Source organism: Neofelis nebulosa, chromosome 2 (genome assembly GCF_028018385.1).
Source record: "Neofelis nebulosa isolate mNeoNeb1 chromosome 2, mNeoNeb1.pri, whole genome shotgun sequence".
Classification (NCBI taxonomy): domain Eukaryota; kingdom Metazoa; phylum Chordata; class Mammalia; order Carnivora; family Felidae; genus Neofelis; species Neofelis nebulosa.
The window spans coordinates 75,589,852-75,605,190 of record NC_080783.1 but is presented as its reverse complement, the minus strand read 5'-3'; the positions used below and the strand labels follow the sequence as shown (position 1 = coordinate 75,605,190).

At 38.2% G+C, this 15,339-nt stretch overlaps 1 protein-coding gene across 5 annotated transcripts in view; it reads left to right on the top strand.

Moving 5' to 3' along the window:
* The window catches only part of GPD2 (glycerol-3-phosphate dehydrogenase 2), a 220,100-nt gene extending 209,946 nt beyond the window's left edge, over positions 1-10,154 (top strand). For 4 of the 5 annotated variants that reach the window (XM_058715227.1, XM_058715226.1, XM_058715224.1 and 1 more), the window contains exons 14-17: positions 4,762-4,874; positions 4,958-5,036; positions 5,227-5,325; positions 8,377-10,154. In XM_058715227.1, the coding sequence (XP_058571210.1) occupies positions 4,762-4,874; positions 4,958-5,036; positions 5,227-5,325; positions 8,377-8,502 (417 nt within the window). In that variant the 3' untranslated portion in view covers positions 8,503-10,154. The remainder of the gene's footprint in view (positions 1-4,761; positions 4,875-4,957; positions 5,037-5,226; positions 5,326-8,376) is intronic. The other variant, XR_009257520.1, reaches the window with a different exon arrangement.
* The last annotated feature ends 5,185 nt before the right edge of the window (positions 10,155-15,339 follow it).

The window sequence follows — 15,339 nt, the reverse complement described above, 5'->3', positions numbered from 1 at the left end:
GATAGCTAGCAAGGTTGGAGAAGGTGTGAAAAGACTAAAAACAGAGTTGCGGCCCAGAAGGAAGGGAAGAAAATATTTCAAAAAGAGAAAAGTAATCTACTATATCAAATGATGCTGATAGACTAGTAAGATGAGGACCAGTCATTAACAATTCCTGTGCTGAAACACCCTCTCTTTTACTAAGGGTAAAGCCAAAGTCATTACAGCAGTTTACAAGAACATTGGGATCTGGCCACCACCTTTCTGAACCCTCTGGTCTCATCATTCATTCACTCGCCTGCAACCCACAGATTAAGTTGCTTTTCCTTATTTAAGCCCTGCTGATCCCTCTCCCTGCAATGTTCCTTCCTAGATACCCTCATGGCCTATCCCTGTACTTCCTGCTGGTCTCTGCTACAAAGAGGCCTTCCTTAACTGGCTTCAATGAAAGAGTACTGCCCAACCTTCTGAATGGCATTTTCTCTCCCTCTCCCTATTTTATCTTTCTCTTGGCACCTATTCCCATTTGAAATACCACGTATTTAGTTTATTTATTTGTTGTCTGCCTCTCATCCAGGAAATAAGCTTTCCAAAGGAGAGGAACTGATCTGCTTTGTTTCTGTAACCTCAGTAACCAGCCACGGTAGGGCCTGAATAAATAACTGTTGAGTGAATGAACATAACAGAGCATCTGTGTCATAGGCCACAGGTGTAAGAAAGGATTGGACATGGGTGCTGTCCTTAAAGTGTTCTCATTCTGGGCCGCCCGGGGTGGCTCAGTTGGTTAAGCGCCTGACTTCAGCTCAGGGCATGATCTCACGGTTCGTGGGTTTGAGCCCCACGTCTCACTCTGTGCTGACAGCTCAGAGCCTGGAGCCTGCTTCAGATTCTGTGTCTCCTTCTCTCTCTGCCCCTTCCCTGCTCACTCTCTCTGTCTCTGTCTCTCTCTCTCTCTCTCTCTCAAAAATAAATAAACATTAAAAAAAAAAAAAAAAAAGCATTCTCATTCTGGTGTATATTCCCAAAGGTGGTTACATATCACAATCCCCTGGGAATGTAACAAAAAAGAACAGATTCTGAGACTTGACTAGACTCTCAGAGTCAAGGTCTCCAGGGGGGAAGCCGTGGCCCTACATTTAAAAAATTTCCCGTAGTAAATTTTTTAATAATAAATGTTTTCTTTTAAATTCGTTTTGTTTTGTTTTTCTTAATGTTTATTTTTGAGAGAGAGAGAGAGAGTTGTGGAGGGGCAGAGAGAGAGGGAGACAGAGGATCTGAAGCAGGCTCTGTGCTGTCAGCGTGGATGTGGGGCTTGCACTCACGCACCATGAGATCGTGACCTGAGCCAACACTTAACCAACTGAGCCACCCGGGCACCCCATTTCCTGTCATTTAAATGCAATGTCTGTAGCGTACTGATGGTGGAAATCAGTGGCTGAAGAGTTCCTGAACTCGAGCGCAAGTCTGCCAGAGATAACCTTTACCCCCATTTTGTAGTTGAGAAAACAGGCTCAGGGAGCAAGTTCAGTCAGAGTTCATACAACTAGTAAGTCGCGGAACTGGGACCGAAACCAGGCGTACACTCTCTCTCCACCTTGTTCTGTTGCCTCTGCATTGGCAGGACTGATTGTAGCTCTTCCAGTTTTGAGTTTTAATTTGTTCGACTAAAGCTACATGCAGAGACGATGCAAGACTGAAACTTGCTCCTTTGCTAATGCCAATCATTTTTACCGTATAGGAGGACTGGGGATAATGTGTTCCTGTAAAAATTATGGTTGGAAAGATTTGAATATGCAGGAAGATATCCTGTGCCAGGAATTCAGGCTGTAGGAGGTAGGAAGGAGGAAGAAAATTCTGTAAACTGGTTGTGTTTGGCCTTCCCTCCTGAGGAAACTAGATTTAACTTCAGTTCAAGTTTTATGTGTAAATTCGTGTACCCAGAGATATTCTCCCATCCCCCTCAATAAAGTAACAGAAATAAAAGACCTAAAGTTATTGTCTAGTATCTGAGCCGTAAGAGTATTAATGAGACCTGTAGACAGTCTAGAGAGAACAAAAGAGAGGGAGAAAAAGAATTAAAGGTTAGAAAGCTGGACTTCTGAGAAAAGGTTAAAAGCATTGGGATTATTTAACCTGCAAAAGTGGAAGTGGAACAAGGTGATAAATAACTCTCTGTAGATGAATTGTGGTTGTTTTTATCAGTCAATACTTAATGAGTGACTCATATACTGAGCATGATACCAAATACTTTAGGGGAATAATAAATAGCTCATAGTTTCAAGGATCTTGGGATCTAACTGAGTGGTTGCAACAAATATATACATCAGAAATGTGCCTTTCTTCCAAAATTTAGAGAACACGGTCATTCAAGATCAAATCCAAACAAATTGCAAGAATGGGTTAGGGAAGAAGACATTGTCTAGGGGAGTTAAGGATTGGTAGAGGAACTGGTGGGGACATTTGGAAAATGGGACATGGGCAAATGTGTTCCACAAGGTATGACTCAAAAGATGACCAAGTGGGCAAAAGAGTTTGGGAAATTCTGAGTTAAACCCATGAAAGCATTTTCATTAGTGCAGATAATTTGGTGCCTTCAGAATGCTTCTATGCCTTGCCACTTTCCAAAAGGGAACTTATCCAGAGACAGACCCAACTCTCACCCTTTGGAAGGGCCGGTGGGAGGGATACTAGTACTACTTAGGATATGTTTTGGGAAACGCTGACCTACTATTTGGTAAGGTAGATTTTATACCTTCAGAGAAAACGCACATTTCATCGAGAAACTTTGAAGAGAAGGCCAGTTAAGTCAATGGAGAGTGCCTCACAAAAAGAAATTCTTTCAAATTTGATCCTAATGAGGAGGAAAAAGGGGAAGTCAATGAAGAAATGGAGTGACTCAGAGCAAAGGCAGCTGATAAACACCAGATTTAAAACAGATGGAAGACAAGTGCTCTGCAGTGAGAGGGTATCCAGGACTAATGCAGACGTATGAATAGTGTCAGGAATTGGCTAAATGTTGGGAAAAAATACTAAGGACACCAGAAATGAATTTTACAAATGGAAAAGAATGCATGTAAGACCTAAGCTAGATCAGGGGCGCCTGGGTGGCGCAGTCGGTTAAGCGTCCGACTTCAGCCAGGTCATGATCTCACGGTCTGTGAGTTCGAGCCCCGCGTCGGGCTCTGGGCTGATGGCTCGGAGCCTGGAGCCTGTTTCCGATTCTGTGTCTCCCTCTCTCTCTGCCCCTCCCCCGTTCATGCTCTGTCTCTCTCTGTCCCAAAAATAAATAAAAAACGTTGAAAAAAAAAAATTAAAAAAAAAAAAAAAGACCTAAGCTAGATCATTGTTTCAATATAAAAGCAATGCACAGAAATCGATTGCATTCCTATACACCAATAATGAAGCGACAGAAAGAGAAATCAAGGAATTGATCCCATTTACAGTTGCACCAAAAACCATAAAATACCTAGGAATAAATCTAACCAAAGAGGGGAAAAATCTATATGCTGAAAACCATAGAAAGCTTATGAAAGAAATTGAAGAAGACACAAAAAAATGGAAAAAGATTCCATGCTCCTGGATAGGAAGAACAAATATTGTTAAAATGTCGATACTACCCAAAGCGATCGTTGTTTCAAGTGCCCAGCACCATATTCTTGACTGCTGGAGAAAAGGGAGAACAATTCAACTCATAGTTTAATACCAAATTCCTTTCCTTCTTTTTTTGTCATGGAGAATGATTTTCAGTGTGAAGAGAGCAAAATAAATATTGGTAAGAGGAAATAGATATTCAAATAGGAGGCTGCTCTAAATGAGTTTACATGCCAGGCCAGAAAAAATTCTATCTCTGGGTACTCAGAGAATTTGCAGATGGGATTATTTAACTAGCGTTGAGCTGTAAAATATTGTGGCAGATAAGAACAGAACCAGAAGACAGAAGGTGGGCAAATGTAGTACAAAATCCAAAAAGGGAAAGGAAAGAAAAAGACGGTTTGTAAGCTGGAAGCCAGCAGGAGAATGACATGACAAAGTAAGAAAGACAGCATTCTCGACAATTGTTCCTATCTGCTGAGGCTGGGGACATTGCAAAGTGTCAGAATAACCGTTCCAAGAGCTTGTTTGTTGTCATGACTCTAACTTCCACCCAACTATCAGCCTCCTTGTTAACAAACCTTCAGAGGAGCTGATCCCATGATGTTCGTCGGTGACGCTGTGTGCCACATTATAATAGTTGTTTGTCACCTGGATAGCGTTTTCACTTTTAATTGCTTTAGTTGTCATCAAATCACAAGGAGTTGGTTCTATAGATTTTGTTAGACAATACTGTGTAAGAATATCCTGCAGTAAGAAGAAACAAAATAGTAAAACAAAATAGTAACAGCATGAGTGATTCTCGGAATTATTATGCTATGTGAAAGCATCAAGCACAAAAAAACTGTATACTATTTGGACCCTTTTACATGAAATTCTAGAAAAAGCGAAAAGAACTCTGGAGACAGAAAGCAGATCAGTGATTGCCTGAGGCTAGCAGGTCAACTGAAAAAGGGCCTGAGAGGCTTCCTAGGGGGATAGAAATGTTCTGTACCTTGATCGTGGTAGAGTATACACCAAACTGTATATGTAAAATAGGTGCACTTTATTGAATATAAATTATACTTCAGTAACACTGGCAGAAATAAAAAAAAAAATTGTGCTGGTCAGAAAAGTGAGAAAGAAACAAAAATGAAAAAATCAATAATTCTTTCCATAAATCTTTGAACTTCGTGTATGTCTGTGTTTTAGGAGGAACTTGAAACAGCCAGGAAGTTTCTGTATTATGAAATGGGCTATAAATCTCGATCAGAACAGTTAACAGATCGCTCTGAAATTAGCCTACTGCCTTCAGACATCGACAGGTACTTCTAATAAGTTTCTATATCTCTCTACTTGGCTTGACCTACGTAGGTATATTTTTCCAATGTTCAGTGTTGTGTTCCAGGTACAAGAAGAGATTTCATAAGTTTGATGCAGACCAAAAGGGCTTTATTACTATTGTTGATGTTCAGCGTGTGTTAGAGGTAATATGTTTTTGTTTCCATATCCTTGCTAGCAGAAAAACGTAAATGTTATATTAGATTATTTTTTCCTCATCTAGTGCTTTCTGTAAGTAATTTTGTCTTATAGTTTTTGAAAAGTTGATAGTATTAATAAAAGGGTATGCATAATTTTTAACTAAACCTCATCACGTCATGCTTTCTTTTTATTTAGAGTATCAATGTCCAAATGGATGAAAATACACTACATGAAATTCTGAATGAAGTAGATTTAAACAAAAACGGACAGGTTGAACTCAATGAGTTTTTGCAGGTGAGCTGTGGTGAAGGGAAACAAGTTTATTTGCTTTTTATATTTTGGTTGTGAGTGGCTGTTCGAGAAAGGATTCTTAAGTCCACACAGTTGTCACTTCATTCTGAAAAAAGGAAAGCTTGAAGCCAGCAAAGGCTGCTATGTCTGCCCTCAAGGATCCAGCTCCTTCTTTCTTTCTTTCTTTCTTTCTTTCTTTCTTTCTTTCTTTCTTTCTTTCTTTCTTTCTTTCTTTCTTTCTTTCTTTCTTTCTTTCTCTAAGAAAGTCTGTTGTGTTAAGCAATTTAGATTCAATCCAAGTTAATTATGGCTTAAAGGACTGAATAAAAAATATGCTTTTTAGAGAAATATACCATGGAACACCACTGACAAACCATTCGTTACCTGCTTCAAAAGAGGCAAACGCAATATTTCTAATGTGGAAAGTATTTTTTTTTTATGAAGTTAAAAAAAACAACTCATAGTTGTATTCATTTGAGAATACTCACTAGAGCACCGGAAATGTAATTATCATATTCTTACATTATATAGAGAACCTGAAAAGAAAAGAAAGGAAACCTGTATTCTGGGGTCAGGACCACATAATTCAAACATTTCTATTTCCAGCGTTCCACCTTCTCAAGGCTCAATTATTCAATCGTAGCCATGAAGGAAGTAAATTTTGTTATTCTAATTTCAAACCCGATGCTACACATCATTCCTTAAAAGTTCTTTAAAAGAGAGAAATTTAACAAACCCATGCATTATTTGTAGCTGTCCATAGGACTCTGATCATATGAAGAATACATTGTTTTCCAAGCAGCCAGGTTTTTTTCTGCAATGCTTCTTGGGCAGGTATTTCAAATGAATGCCAGGTCTTGCTCGCACCCTGGCAATGATGAATGCTGAACATGAAATAAATTAATGCTGGGGATTTTGGTCAATGTCAGCCCTTTCTTCACTGTGTCAAGTTAAACAAACAATATCAAGGCAAAGGAAATGGTAATTGTCTCTCTGGAGATGAGCTGCAGATAAGAGCATTGTTGAATCTAAATGCAGAAAATTTTCACAGGTTGTGTCCAGCATTACAAAAAAGAATGTTTAGTTTTTTAGCTTACTATTTAACTAAGTGCACATTTGAAATGGAGTTTAAAATATAACCTGGGGAATTAGAAACCATATAATATATTTTTTGTCTGTTTTTCTTTCCTTGAGAATATTTTACTGTTTGTCTCAGAATTTTAGAAAACTTTTCTTCAAAGAAATAGCTTATGCTTCAATTCATGTATGTTGTAAATAAACAACAGCATTTAGGGTTGAAAGATCTGGAGTTTTAGAAACAATGAGAATCTAATTTTATGGATATGCTATGTGGTTTGGGTTTTAAGTAATTTTCTTGAGTGCAATAGAGTCAAACACATAGAAAATAATTTAAACCATCTGCAGGTTTCCTTGTAGAGTTTTTAAATAATTATTTCTTGTCCAATTCTAAATGAAAGAGACTATTCATGCTTCTACTAAGTACAAATACACAGTGTAATTTTCAACTTAAAAAATGCTGACCGTATTTCTCATGAAATATATTCACACCCAAATGTTATTTTTTTCTCATAGTATGGTTTCAAGATACTTGTAATGTTTAAAGAAAACTTTGAATTTTTAAAGGTTGGTACATCATATAATATTTATGGATAAAGAAAAAAACCACTCTATCAGTTTTGTTAGCTCCGATAAACTTAGAAGGTCTTCATGGAACCAGAGACAAAACAATAAACAATAAATTGTTCTGTCTTTAGATGTCAGCATTCTTTATGCTATATACCATTTGTCAGATGTAAAGTATGTTTTTCAGGGTTTTGTTTTGAACAAAATATTTTCTTTTCTGATGGTAAAGAACCCATGTTTGTCCCATTAAACATCTTTTTGAATATAGATATGTTTTTCAATAATCCCCTAGGAAGGATCACTATAGATATTGCATGGCTACATGACTTTATTTTTGGGTTTGGGCTCTAATGACGCTCTACATGTAAGAGTCCATTTCTAATAAGCAATGGCTTGTGAAACAGCTTTTAATAAGGTCATGAAATTCTGATCCAGCCCCTTGGCAGATGCCTCTGACTCTTATTCAGAGCCATTTTTAAGAAATGTATCTCTGTAGGCTAAAGACTATAAACCCTAAAAATATTTGAGAATATATATATATACGTATATGTGTGTGTGTATATATATATGTGTGTGTGTGTGTGTGTATGTATACACACACACACACACACACACACACACATATATTCATTTCCTGATGAATGGCTAAATCCATTCTTTTTCAAATAAATAAATAAAAAAGATTGGGGAAGTGAGATCAAGAAAAGCAAATAGTTAAAACCACATCAACTTGAAAAGGAAAAAAAAAAATCCCCGTGCTCATAATTGCAAAGTGCCTTCCAGATTAAAGGCCTTTGCCCACTGACTGCATGTAATTTCAAGACTAATTCTGATTTTATCCATTGGATAAAAATGAATTAACTAAAATCTGGGCTGTGGAGTGCTTTTAATTCTTAAGGTAGATCTCTGGGTCCATTTCAAGGACTTAAATGTAAATTACTTTAAAAAGTCTATAAGGAATTTGGATTTAAGGGACTTGAAGTTGTCAAGTACAGTAACACTAAAAAAGAGTAGTTAAATATAGGTCATGGTTTGTCTTTGTTCAATCGCTGAGATTCCTTTCTAAGATTTTTAAATGAAATTAAAGATCCAATATTTGAGTTGTTCAAAAAAATATGGGCCCTGACCACATTAAAGGGGCAAAAAGTGATGCATTTGATTTGCATTTTAAAGGCAGCCCGATTTGCCAGATAGGCATAGTGTTTGCAGCGGTGGTGAAATACCTTCCCCTTCCCTCCTGTTTGAAATGTTCAAGAATTGTATTCTTGTGACTTGAGCTGTAATACCTACTATGGTTTTGGACGGAGCACTTAGTCACGTCTGCCTGCTGCAAAGGGAACCATTAAAATGCTGTAAAGAAGGGAGTAAGCGTGCCTGCCTCCTGAATCTGTTGCATGTTTTGTCTTTAAGCTGATGAGTGCTATTCAGAAAGGAAGGGTGTCTGGAAGCCGGCTTGCTATACTCATGAAAACTGCAGAAGAGAACCTCGATAGAAGAGTCCCCATTCCAGTGGACCGAAGTTGTGGAGGATTGTGAGTCTGGGCAGTAAATCCACAGCCAACAAACACGGGAGCAACAAATCATCACGTAAAACCAGAGATGACTTAACACCACTCCAAAATAGTGGATATGGATAGCTGCCTTTTTTTTTTTTTTTTTTAACACTGGGAAACATTCCAAAGCTTTAGGATGTTGGTGTATACCCTTTATTTGTATTCGCCATTCAATCTAGCTTCTAAAGAGTGCATTTTATCTTTTTTTCTCATTTTCAACGCACATGGATTTAGTGTTTTGCATCCATTTTGTAACCTGTTAGACCAGACATACTCCCTTTTTTGTTTGTCTATTCATTTATTCTGAATCACTCCTAGAGGCCGAATATTTTGGCAGAAATTGAAAAAAAGAAGCTGGAAAAATTTTGTGATGTGCACAAAGCTCTGGGCATTAAGCACGTAGATAGTATTTGTTCCTAAAAGAAATCGAGCAGGGAGTGACCTATTGAAACAATAGTGTTTCTGGAGACTGCTCAGCTCCTCCTTCCTCGAGACCTTCTGCCTTCCTCATCTGAACAGTATCGTGCAATTTTATATCTAGAGTATGACTGGCAAAACTGGAGAGGGGAGACAGCGTTTAGATCTGGTTACAGGAGCAAGTCTCAAAGAGAAACTCTGAAAGCTTCCAGAATCACAGGTGTAAGATAAGGATAGCACTGACATTTGCTGGGAGTTACGGTGATAGTTTCGTGTCAGCAATTCGCTTTTTCTCCCCAGTCACTGCTGGTTTTTCTTTGACTCTTAGAGTTGCCAGCAAGATTCTTGCTTTTCTTATTTTAAAACAAGCATTTAAGTGGCAAGTTGGATGTAATGGGATGAGACTAAATTTCTCAACTCTTTACAGTGGTAATCAAGTTAAGGATTAAAAATCTGCGTTTGTATATCCACATATGACAGCACAGTTTTCAATCCCCAAATCCTAGGCTGTGGAGCATGTGCTGTTGTCAAACATGGCCAAGTTTGCTTAGTTTATTGCATCATTTTGGGGGAGTAATTTTAAACAGAGAGCAAAAGAGGATAGAAATAACCTTTAGTTAACTTTAATTATAATTATTTGTAAAAAGGCACAGCGCTGCAATATTCAAGGTCATTTTGGTTGCTTAAAGCCTTTCTCTTTCAGTACGCAATGGGAAAGTCCTCAACCAAAAAGAAAAAGAAAAGGAATAAAACCACGCACAACACACGCCCACACACACATACCCCGCACGCATAGAGACACAAAACAAAAACAAAACTAAATCTGCGTTGAATTTAACAACAACAACAACAAAAAAATGCATTGAATTTAAAGGGCCAATTTGGTATGCTTTTGCAATACTTCAGTAGCATTTTAACCAATCATCTGAATATTTATCCTCTTGTGAAGCTAACGATCTGCTTTTTTATTTTCTAAGATTAGGTTGTGTATATAATCGGGAATATAACCCTTTATTTAATGGCAGACTTGAGTTGCGCAGACTTCAGGTCTTAGTTTTTTTTTAACTGGTACGCAAAACACTTTCGTGCTGTCATTTCTGTCAACGTCGTAGAAAACCTTTATGCCTCATTCAAGTCGGGTATGAGCCTAGATGTCATAATACAAACACTGGAGTTTCGCTCACCTAAGCCCCCGCCCCACTTCAAACCATTCATTTATTTTTTTTTTTATTTTTTTTTTTTCAACGTTTTTTTAAAATTTATTTTTGGGACAGAGAGAGACAGAGCATGAACGGGGGAGGGGCAGAGAGAGAGGGAGGCACAGAAGCGGAAACAGGCTCCAGGCTCCGAGCCATCAGCCCAGAGCCTGACGCGGGGCTCGAACTCACGGACCGCGAGATCGTGACCTGGCTGAAGTCGGACGCTTAACCGACTGCGCCACCCAGGCGCCCCATCATTTATTTTTAAATGAAGTTTAGACTTGCCACAAGTAAACCTCAAGTAAAACCCAAAGCAAGGGATGCTTCCAGGTATCACTGTGAACATTTTTCTTTCAAGGTGTGAGTTTTTTACACAACCTTAAAAAACATAATAATGATGGGAGCACGTGGTTTTGTAACGTAGTGTCTTTGTTTTTGTTTTTGTTTTGTTTTTTTACCAAGACAATAAACTTCACTGTTTAGAACCCGCTGACACCCGATAGAAAAGCTGTCTGTCCTTCAAAACACGGCCGATGATGTACCACAATACAGTACATTCGTGCTCTCTCTCTTTCTCTCTTTCTAGTTAGATCAAGATAGCAATGACTTGTGCCCTCCCCGAATCCATTACAGTAGGACCGGCTCTCTAGCCTGACTGGCCTGGGAAGAGCTGAATCTGTAAAACAGGCCTGGTGTGTGCACGCTTTGCTCTGAGTGAAGTTCCTTTAAGGACAAAGAAAAGCGCACTTTGCTTCCTTGGAGCGTGTCTGCTTTTGCTTAAAATCTGCTAATTCTAAAACATACGCTCCTTCACCAATCCCAGAGTCTCGTCTTGGAAGTGAACTGGTTCCAAGTCTTTACTGTGAATAAAGCAGCCCCGCATTTTTGTGTCAGTTCTTAATTAAACCTGGGTAGCTTCTTTACCTGATCTCAGGAAAGGGGAAAAGAAATGGAGAAAAAAGCCCCTTCAAAACCTGTTCCGAGCACAAAAGAATTTTCCTTTTCTTTTCGTGGTATTAGATGATTCTGTTGGGGCGGGGATTGGGGTGTGCAGAGACCGTCTTTGTCAAATGATTTATTTCAGCCTTTAAGGGGATTCAGGTGAAGGAACCCCCATCTGTGGTGGAGAGCTGGATGCTCCTTTAAGTAGCCCCATTCCACAGTCATAACAATAGTGATAATGCTGCATTATTTGTGACGGCAAGGTTGCCTCATATCCGTCGTGCTGTTTGCAGTATTCTTGCTTTCAATCAGTTTATACTAAGTGTAACTTTACGATTTCTACTCTTAAATGCACGCTCCCTATTCTGCTTCCGTTTCTAGCTCTGTTTCGTCTTTTCCAAAATATGCAGCTTACTCTTTTGTACAACAACAAAACTTTCATTCTGACTTTTAGTGAACATCCTGTAGGGATAATCATTGATCTTGTTTCCTTTTCTATGTGTATTCCTAAAGATTTTTGGCCTACGAATGTAATAATGTTGAAATCAGTGACGCTGTAACTTGCACTGCTCTCATTACGTCAGCCCCTTTCAGGGAATGAAGCAGCCGTACGGTCAAGTGTAAGCCCCTTGCTGGAGTGGATACACGCACTGCATGCTTCCGATGTGGCATTTTCATGTCCCGTGTTGGGTCGTTGTTCTAGACTGGACTGTTAAATACTATGTTTGAGGCTGGGTTGTCATTTTTATAACTGTCTGGGTGTTTTATCGCCATTATTTATTACTTTTGATATCCAGAAAGAGCTGCATGCATTTGTAGAGCAATAAGAGGATGTATGCAACGTGCCTTGTTTTTAACCGAATAAGAACCGAAAGCATGAATCAATAAAACTGATTAAAATGGTCCATTTGCTGGCGTTTGAGTGTCACTTACAGTCAGAGAAATAACTTTGATTGGCGTTGAAGTTTAAAAAAAAGTTTGAAAATATTTCCACAAACCAATTTTTTTAACGGCACATACACATTAATTCTCCTAGCTTGGACTTTGGTTATTTTATCTCAAAACTGAATCCCTGCATACACAGATATAATTTTATGAGACTGCCAGAATTATTTGTATTAATTTGTTGCTGGAGCCCTTAGGGCACAACTTCTGTATTTGTGCAAGCCCATTCTAAAATTGCATTCATCCCATTACAACTCTGTTGAATTCTTTTTTTTTTTTTTTTTGTTCCTTTCTTCCCCCCTCCCCACCCACCTTTTTTTGGGTCAACCAGAGCTTTTCAGCCTGAGCGTTCCCAGGCACACTGATGAATTTTATCATAACGAAAATCAATAGAAATGAATGGGAAAGATTACATAATCCATTTTGATCATCTTACATGTCAAGTTCGTGCAGTGCTGCCCAGTGTTGATAAATGCTCTGACAGAAAAAATGCTATATATTTTCATTGTCAGTAAATCAGTAAAGCTGTTATCAGTTTTAGCACAAATTTTATAATGCCCGTGTTATTTTATAGGTTTTAATTTACACGTGGATATGGAGCATATTCCCCATTTGTGGTTTAGATGCACTGCCTCCTGGTTTTACATGCTCAAAGGCACGTGAGTTTCTGAAGGTTCTTTGAAATTGTACGGAATACCCGAAAGCGATGGCTCCCAGACAGACTTGTAACAATGACCTGTTTGTTCAGTGCCTGGAAAAAAAGATATATATATATTGCAGCTCAAAACATTGTTCAGTGATGCAGCTTATCAAATTTTATAGCACTTTAAAATTTGTCAACATAAAATTTGTCAAAATACATTGCTCCCAGTTCTCGAAACGTATTAAAATTTATGGTAATCAAAAAAAAGGGAAACAGATACCAGCACCGACATTTGCAATCTTTGTCAACACCGAATTATCACCGGTGTCAGATTTCACCTGATGCCATTTGACTTGTAAAGGAAGGAGAAACATAAGTTTTTAAACTGATGTGGCACCCTCATAATCGATGTGGCATTCTCATACAGAGAATTTCTGTATAGGAGATGGAGTCGATGACCTTTTTGTGCCTGTATGTTGTATCTGAGGTCTCTAGCCACCAACCTTGTGAAATGCACGCATATAACATGAGGCGTGAGAGCTAGTATGACGCCAGAGATAGTCCCGCAAGGTCCCATGCTAAGAAATTTTTGGACCCTTTGCAAAAAAAAAACAAAAACAAAAAAAACAAAAAACCCAAAAACTACCTTTGCGTTTCGTTTAATACCCGATCCAGAATAGTGAGATTTATTTGATCTAAGCAAAATACTGCTTTAGCAAAATCATCGGGGCCGTGTTCATCCTCCGCATTTGGCACGGAGTCGCGTTGCTCGGTAAACCCTACTACCATCGGTTCCCCTGTTACTTCCCCATATTCACATCGGAGTTGGATGTTAAGGTATGTATCCTGGAGTCGTAGATGGTATATCATGTTTCAGTGAAGAGAGAGGAGGGTTGAGTCTCATAGTATTATTAGACTGGATATGATTAGAGCCTGGCACATGCCACAACTGGTTCCACCAGCTTCTAAGCCATTCAAGCCCATTGTTGCATGTCTTTAAGCAGAATGTCTGTTCTCATTTTCCAGGTACAGCGGCTCCTGTACAGCCCAGGTTCACTTCCTCATGGCTGCAGCTAGCTTTCCTTCAGTGTGGTGTCCCAAGGAGTGGGGGGTGTGAAAAAAAATTTTTTTTTGGCCCTGATGCCTATAAAAAATAGTTTTGATTAAGGAGACCCTGGAATTGGGAAGCCGCTTTTCCCTGGTCACCAAGTTTATTTGTTTTAACCTTATAAAACTGGGTCTGACTTTTTCATAATCTTGAAAAAATTCAACTTCGGCATATCTGATTCTGCTTTAAAGGCCACTTTTCCTCTGTTTGTCTAAGCGATCTAAACATAACGAGCTTGATCAACATATCACTTTTCTTTAACCTGACCTTAATGCCCTCCTCTGAGCACCCAGTTCCCTCTTTGCTACCTCCTTCCTTCCAGGGTCTTAGAGTAAACAGCTGCTGCTCCCTCTTAATTTGTTGCCTGTTAGATTTTTCTCTGCTTAAAATAATTTTTTGTTGTTGTTCTTCATCCTCAGCATTAATTGATTTACAATTCATTTTTATGCATCCAGAGTTTTTCCTATCCAAGTTAAGAAGCTGTAAATCTTAGATCCATTGAAATGACAGTGAGAAATATTTCATTTTATCCCATGAATCATTTGCCATCCTTATTGCAGAAAAATGGCAAAATTATGGTGTACCATGTTTTCATAAATTACTCTGCCTCCCCCCACCCCAATTCATTTCATTATTTGTTTGGAAAGACTGTAAGAGTCAGAATCCAGATACTTGTGGTAAACAATTCTGATTTTACAGCGGGCTAATCAAAATTTCATAACAGCACAAATTAATTCCTCTGGCACCGCGAAGAATTTAATTCATGTACAAAATATATCATCTATTTTATAACTAAAAAATCGCTTGATATTAAAGTACACTCCGTGATTTGCTAGTATAACAAAAGGGAAAGAGTACTGAATTCCTTAAATAATGTATATAATTTTCCTTGGGTTTCATATGTCAAAGTAGTCATTTATGTCCTGAAAGGTGTGTGCTTTGCACTATGTGTTTGAACACTATTAAAAAATCATAGCTTCTTCCCAAAAGGACAAATCATAGATTTGCATTTCACTTATGACCTGGAATGAAATATCTTATATGGAGACTCACTCCCCCTGCCCTTAGGAACAGTCTCAAAAGTAAAGATTGAAAATATTTCTAAAGGTAAATATTTTTTAAACGCAATAAAGGAAATCAGTTACCATCATGTTATACCATGGCCAAACAGACAGATTTGTCTGTTGTCCTTAATCTCTATTTATTATCAGAGCTTTTAAGGAACTCCGGTCAGTTATTTATACAGTTGAAAAAGTCAAGTTTATCCTGATAAATATATTCGTCATAGTGAGCTGCTTAACTGGTTTCAAAATGGGCCATTTTTTAAATGGAGCTTATCCAGCTTGATCCATGCTTTAAGCAGCACTGAACCATTAAATAAAAACCTGGGACAAAATGCCTTTGAAAAGGGTTAATTAGCTTTAATATTGATTTATTCCATATAGGACGCTAATAGACTAGAACATTTATTTCTGTTTTGGATCATTAAAAACTGGCTTTAGTTCTTGAACAATTTGTTTCTAATAAATAAAAATTAGGCCAATTAGGGAAGTTTTAGTGTAACCT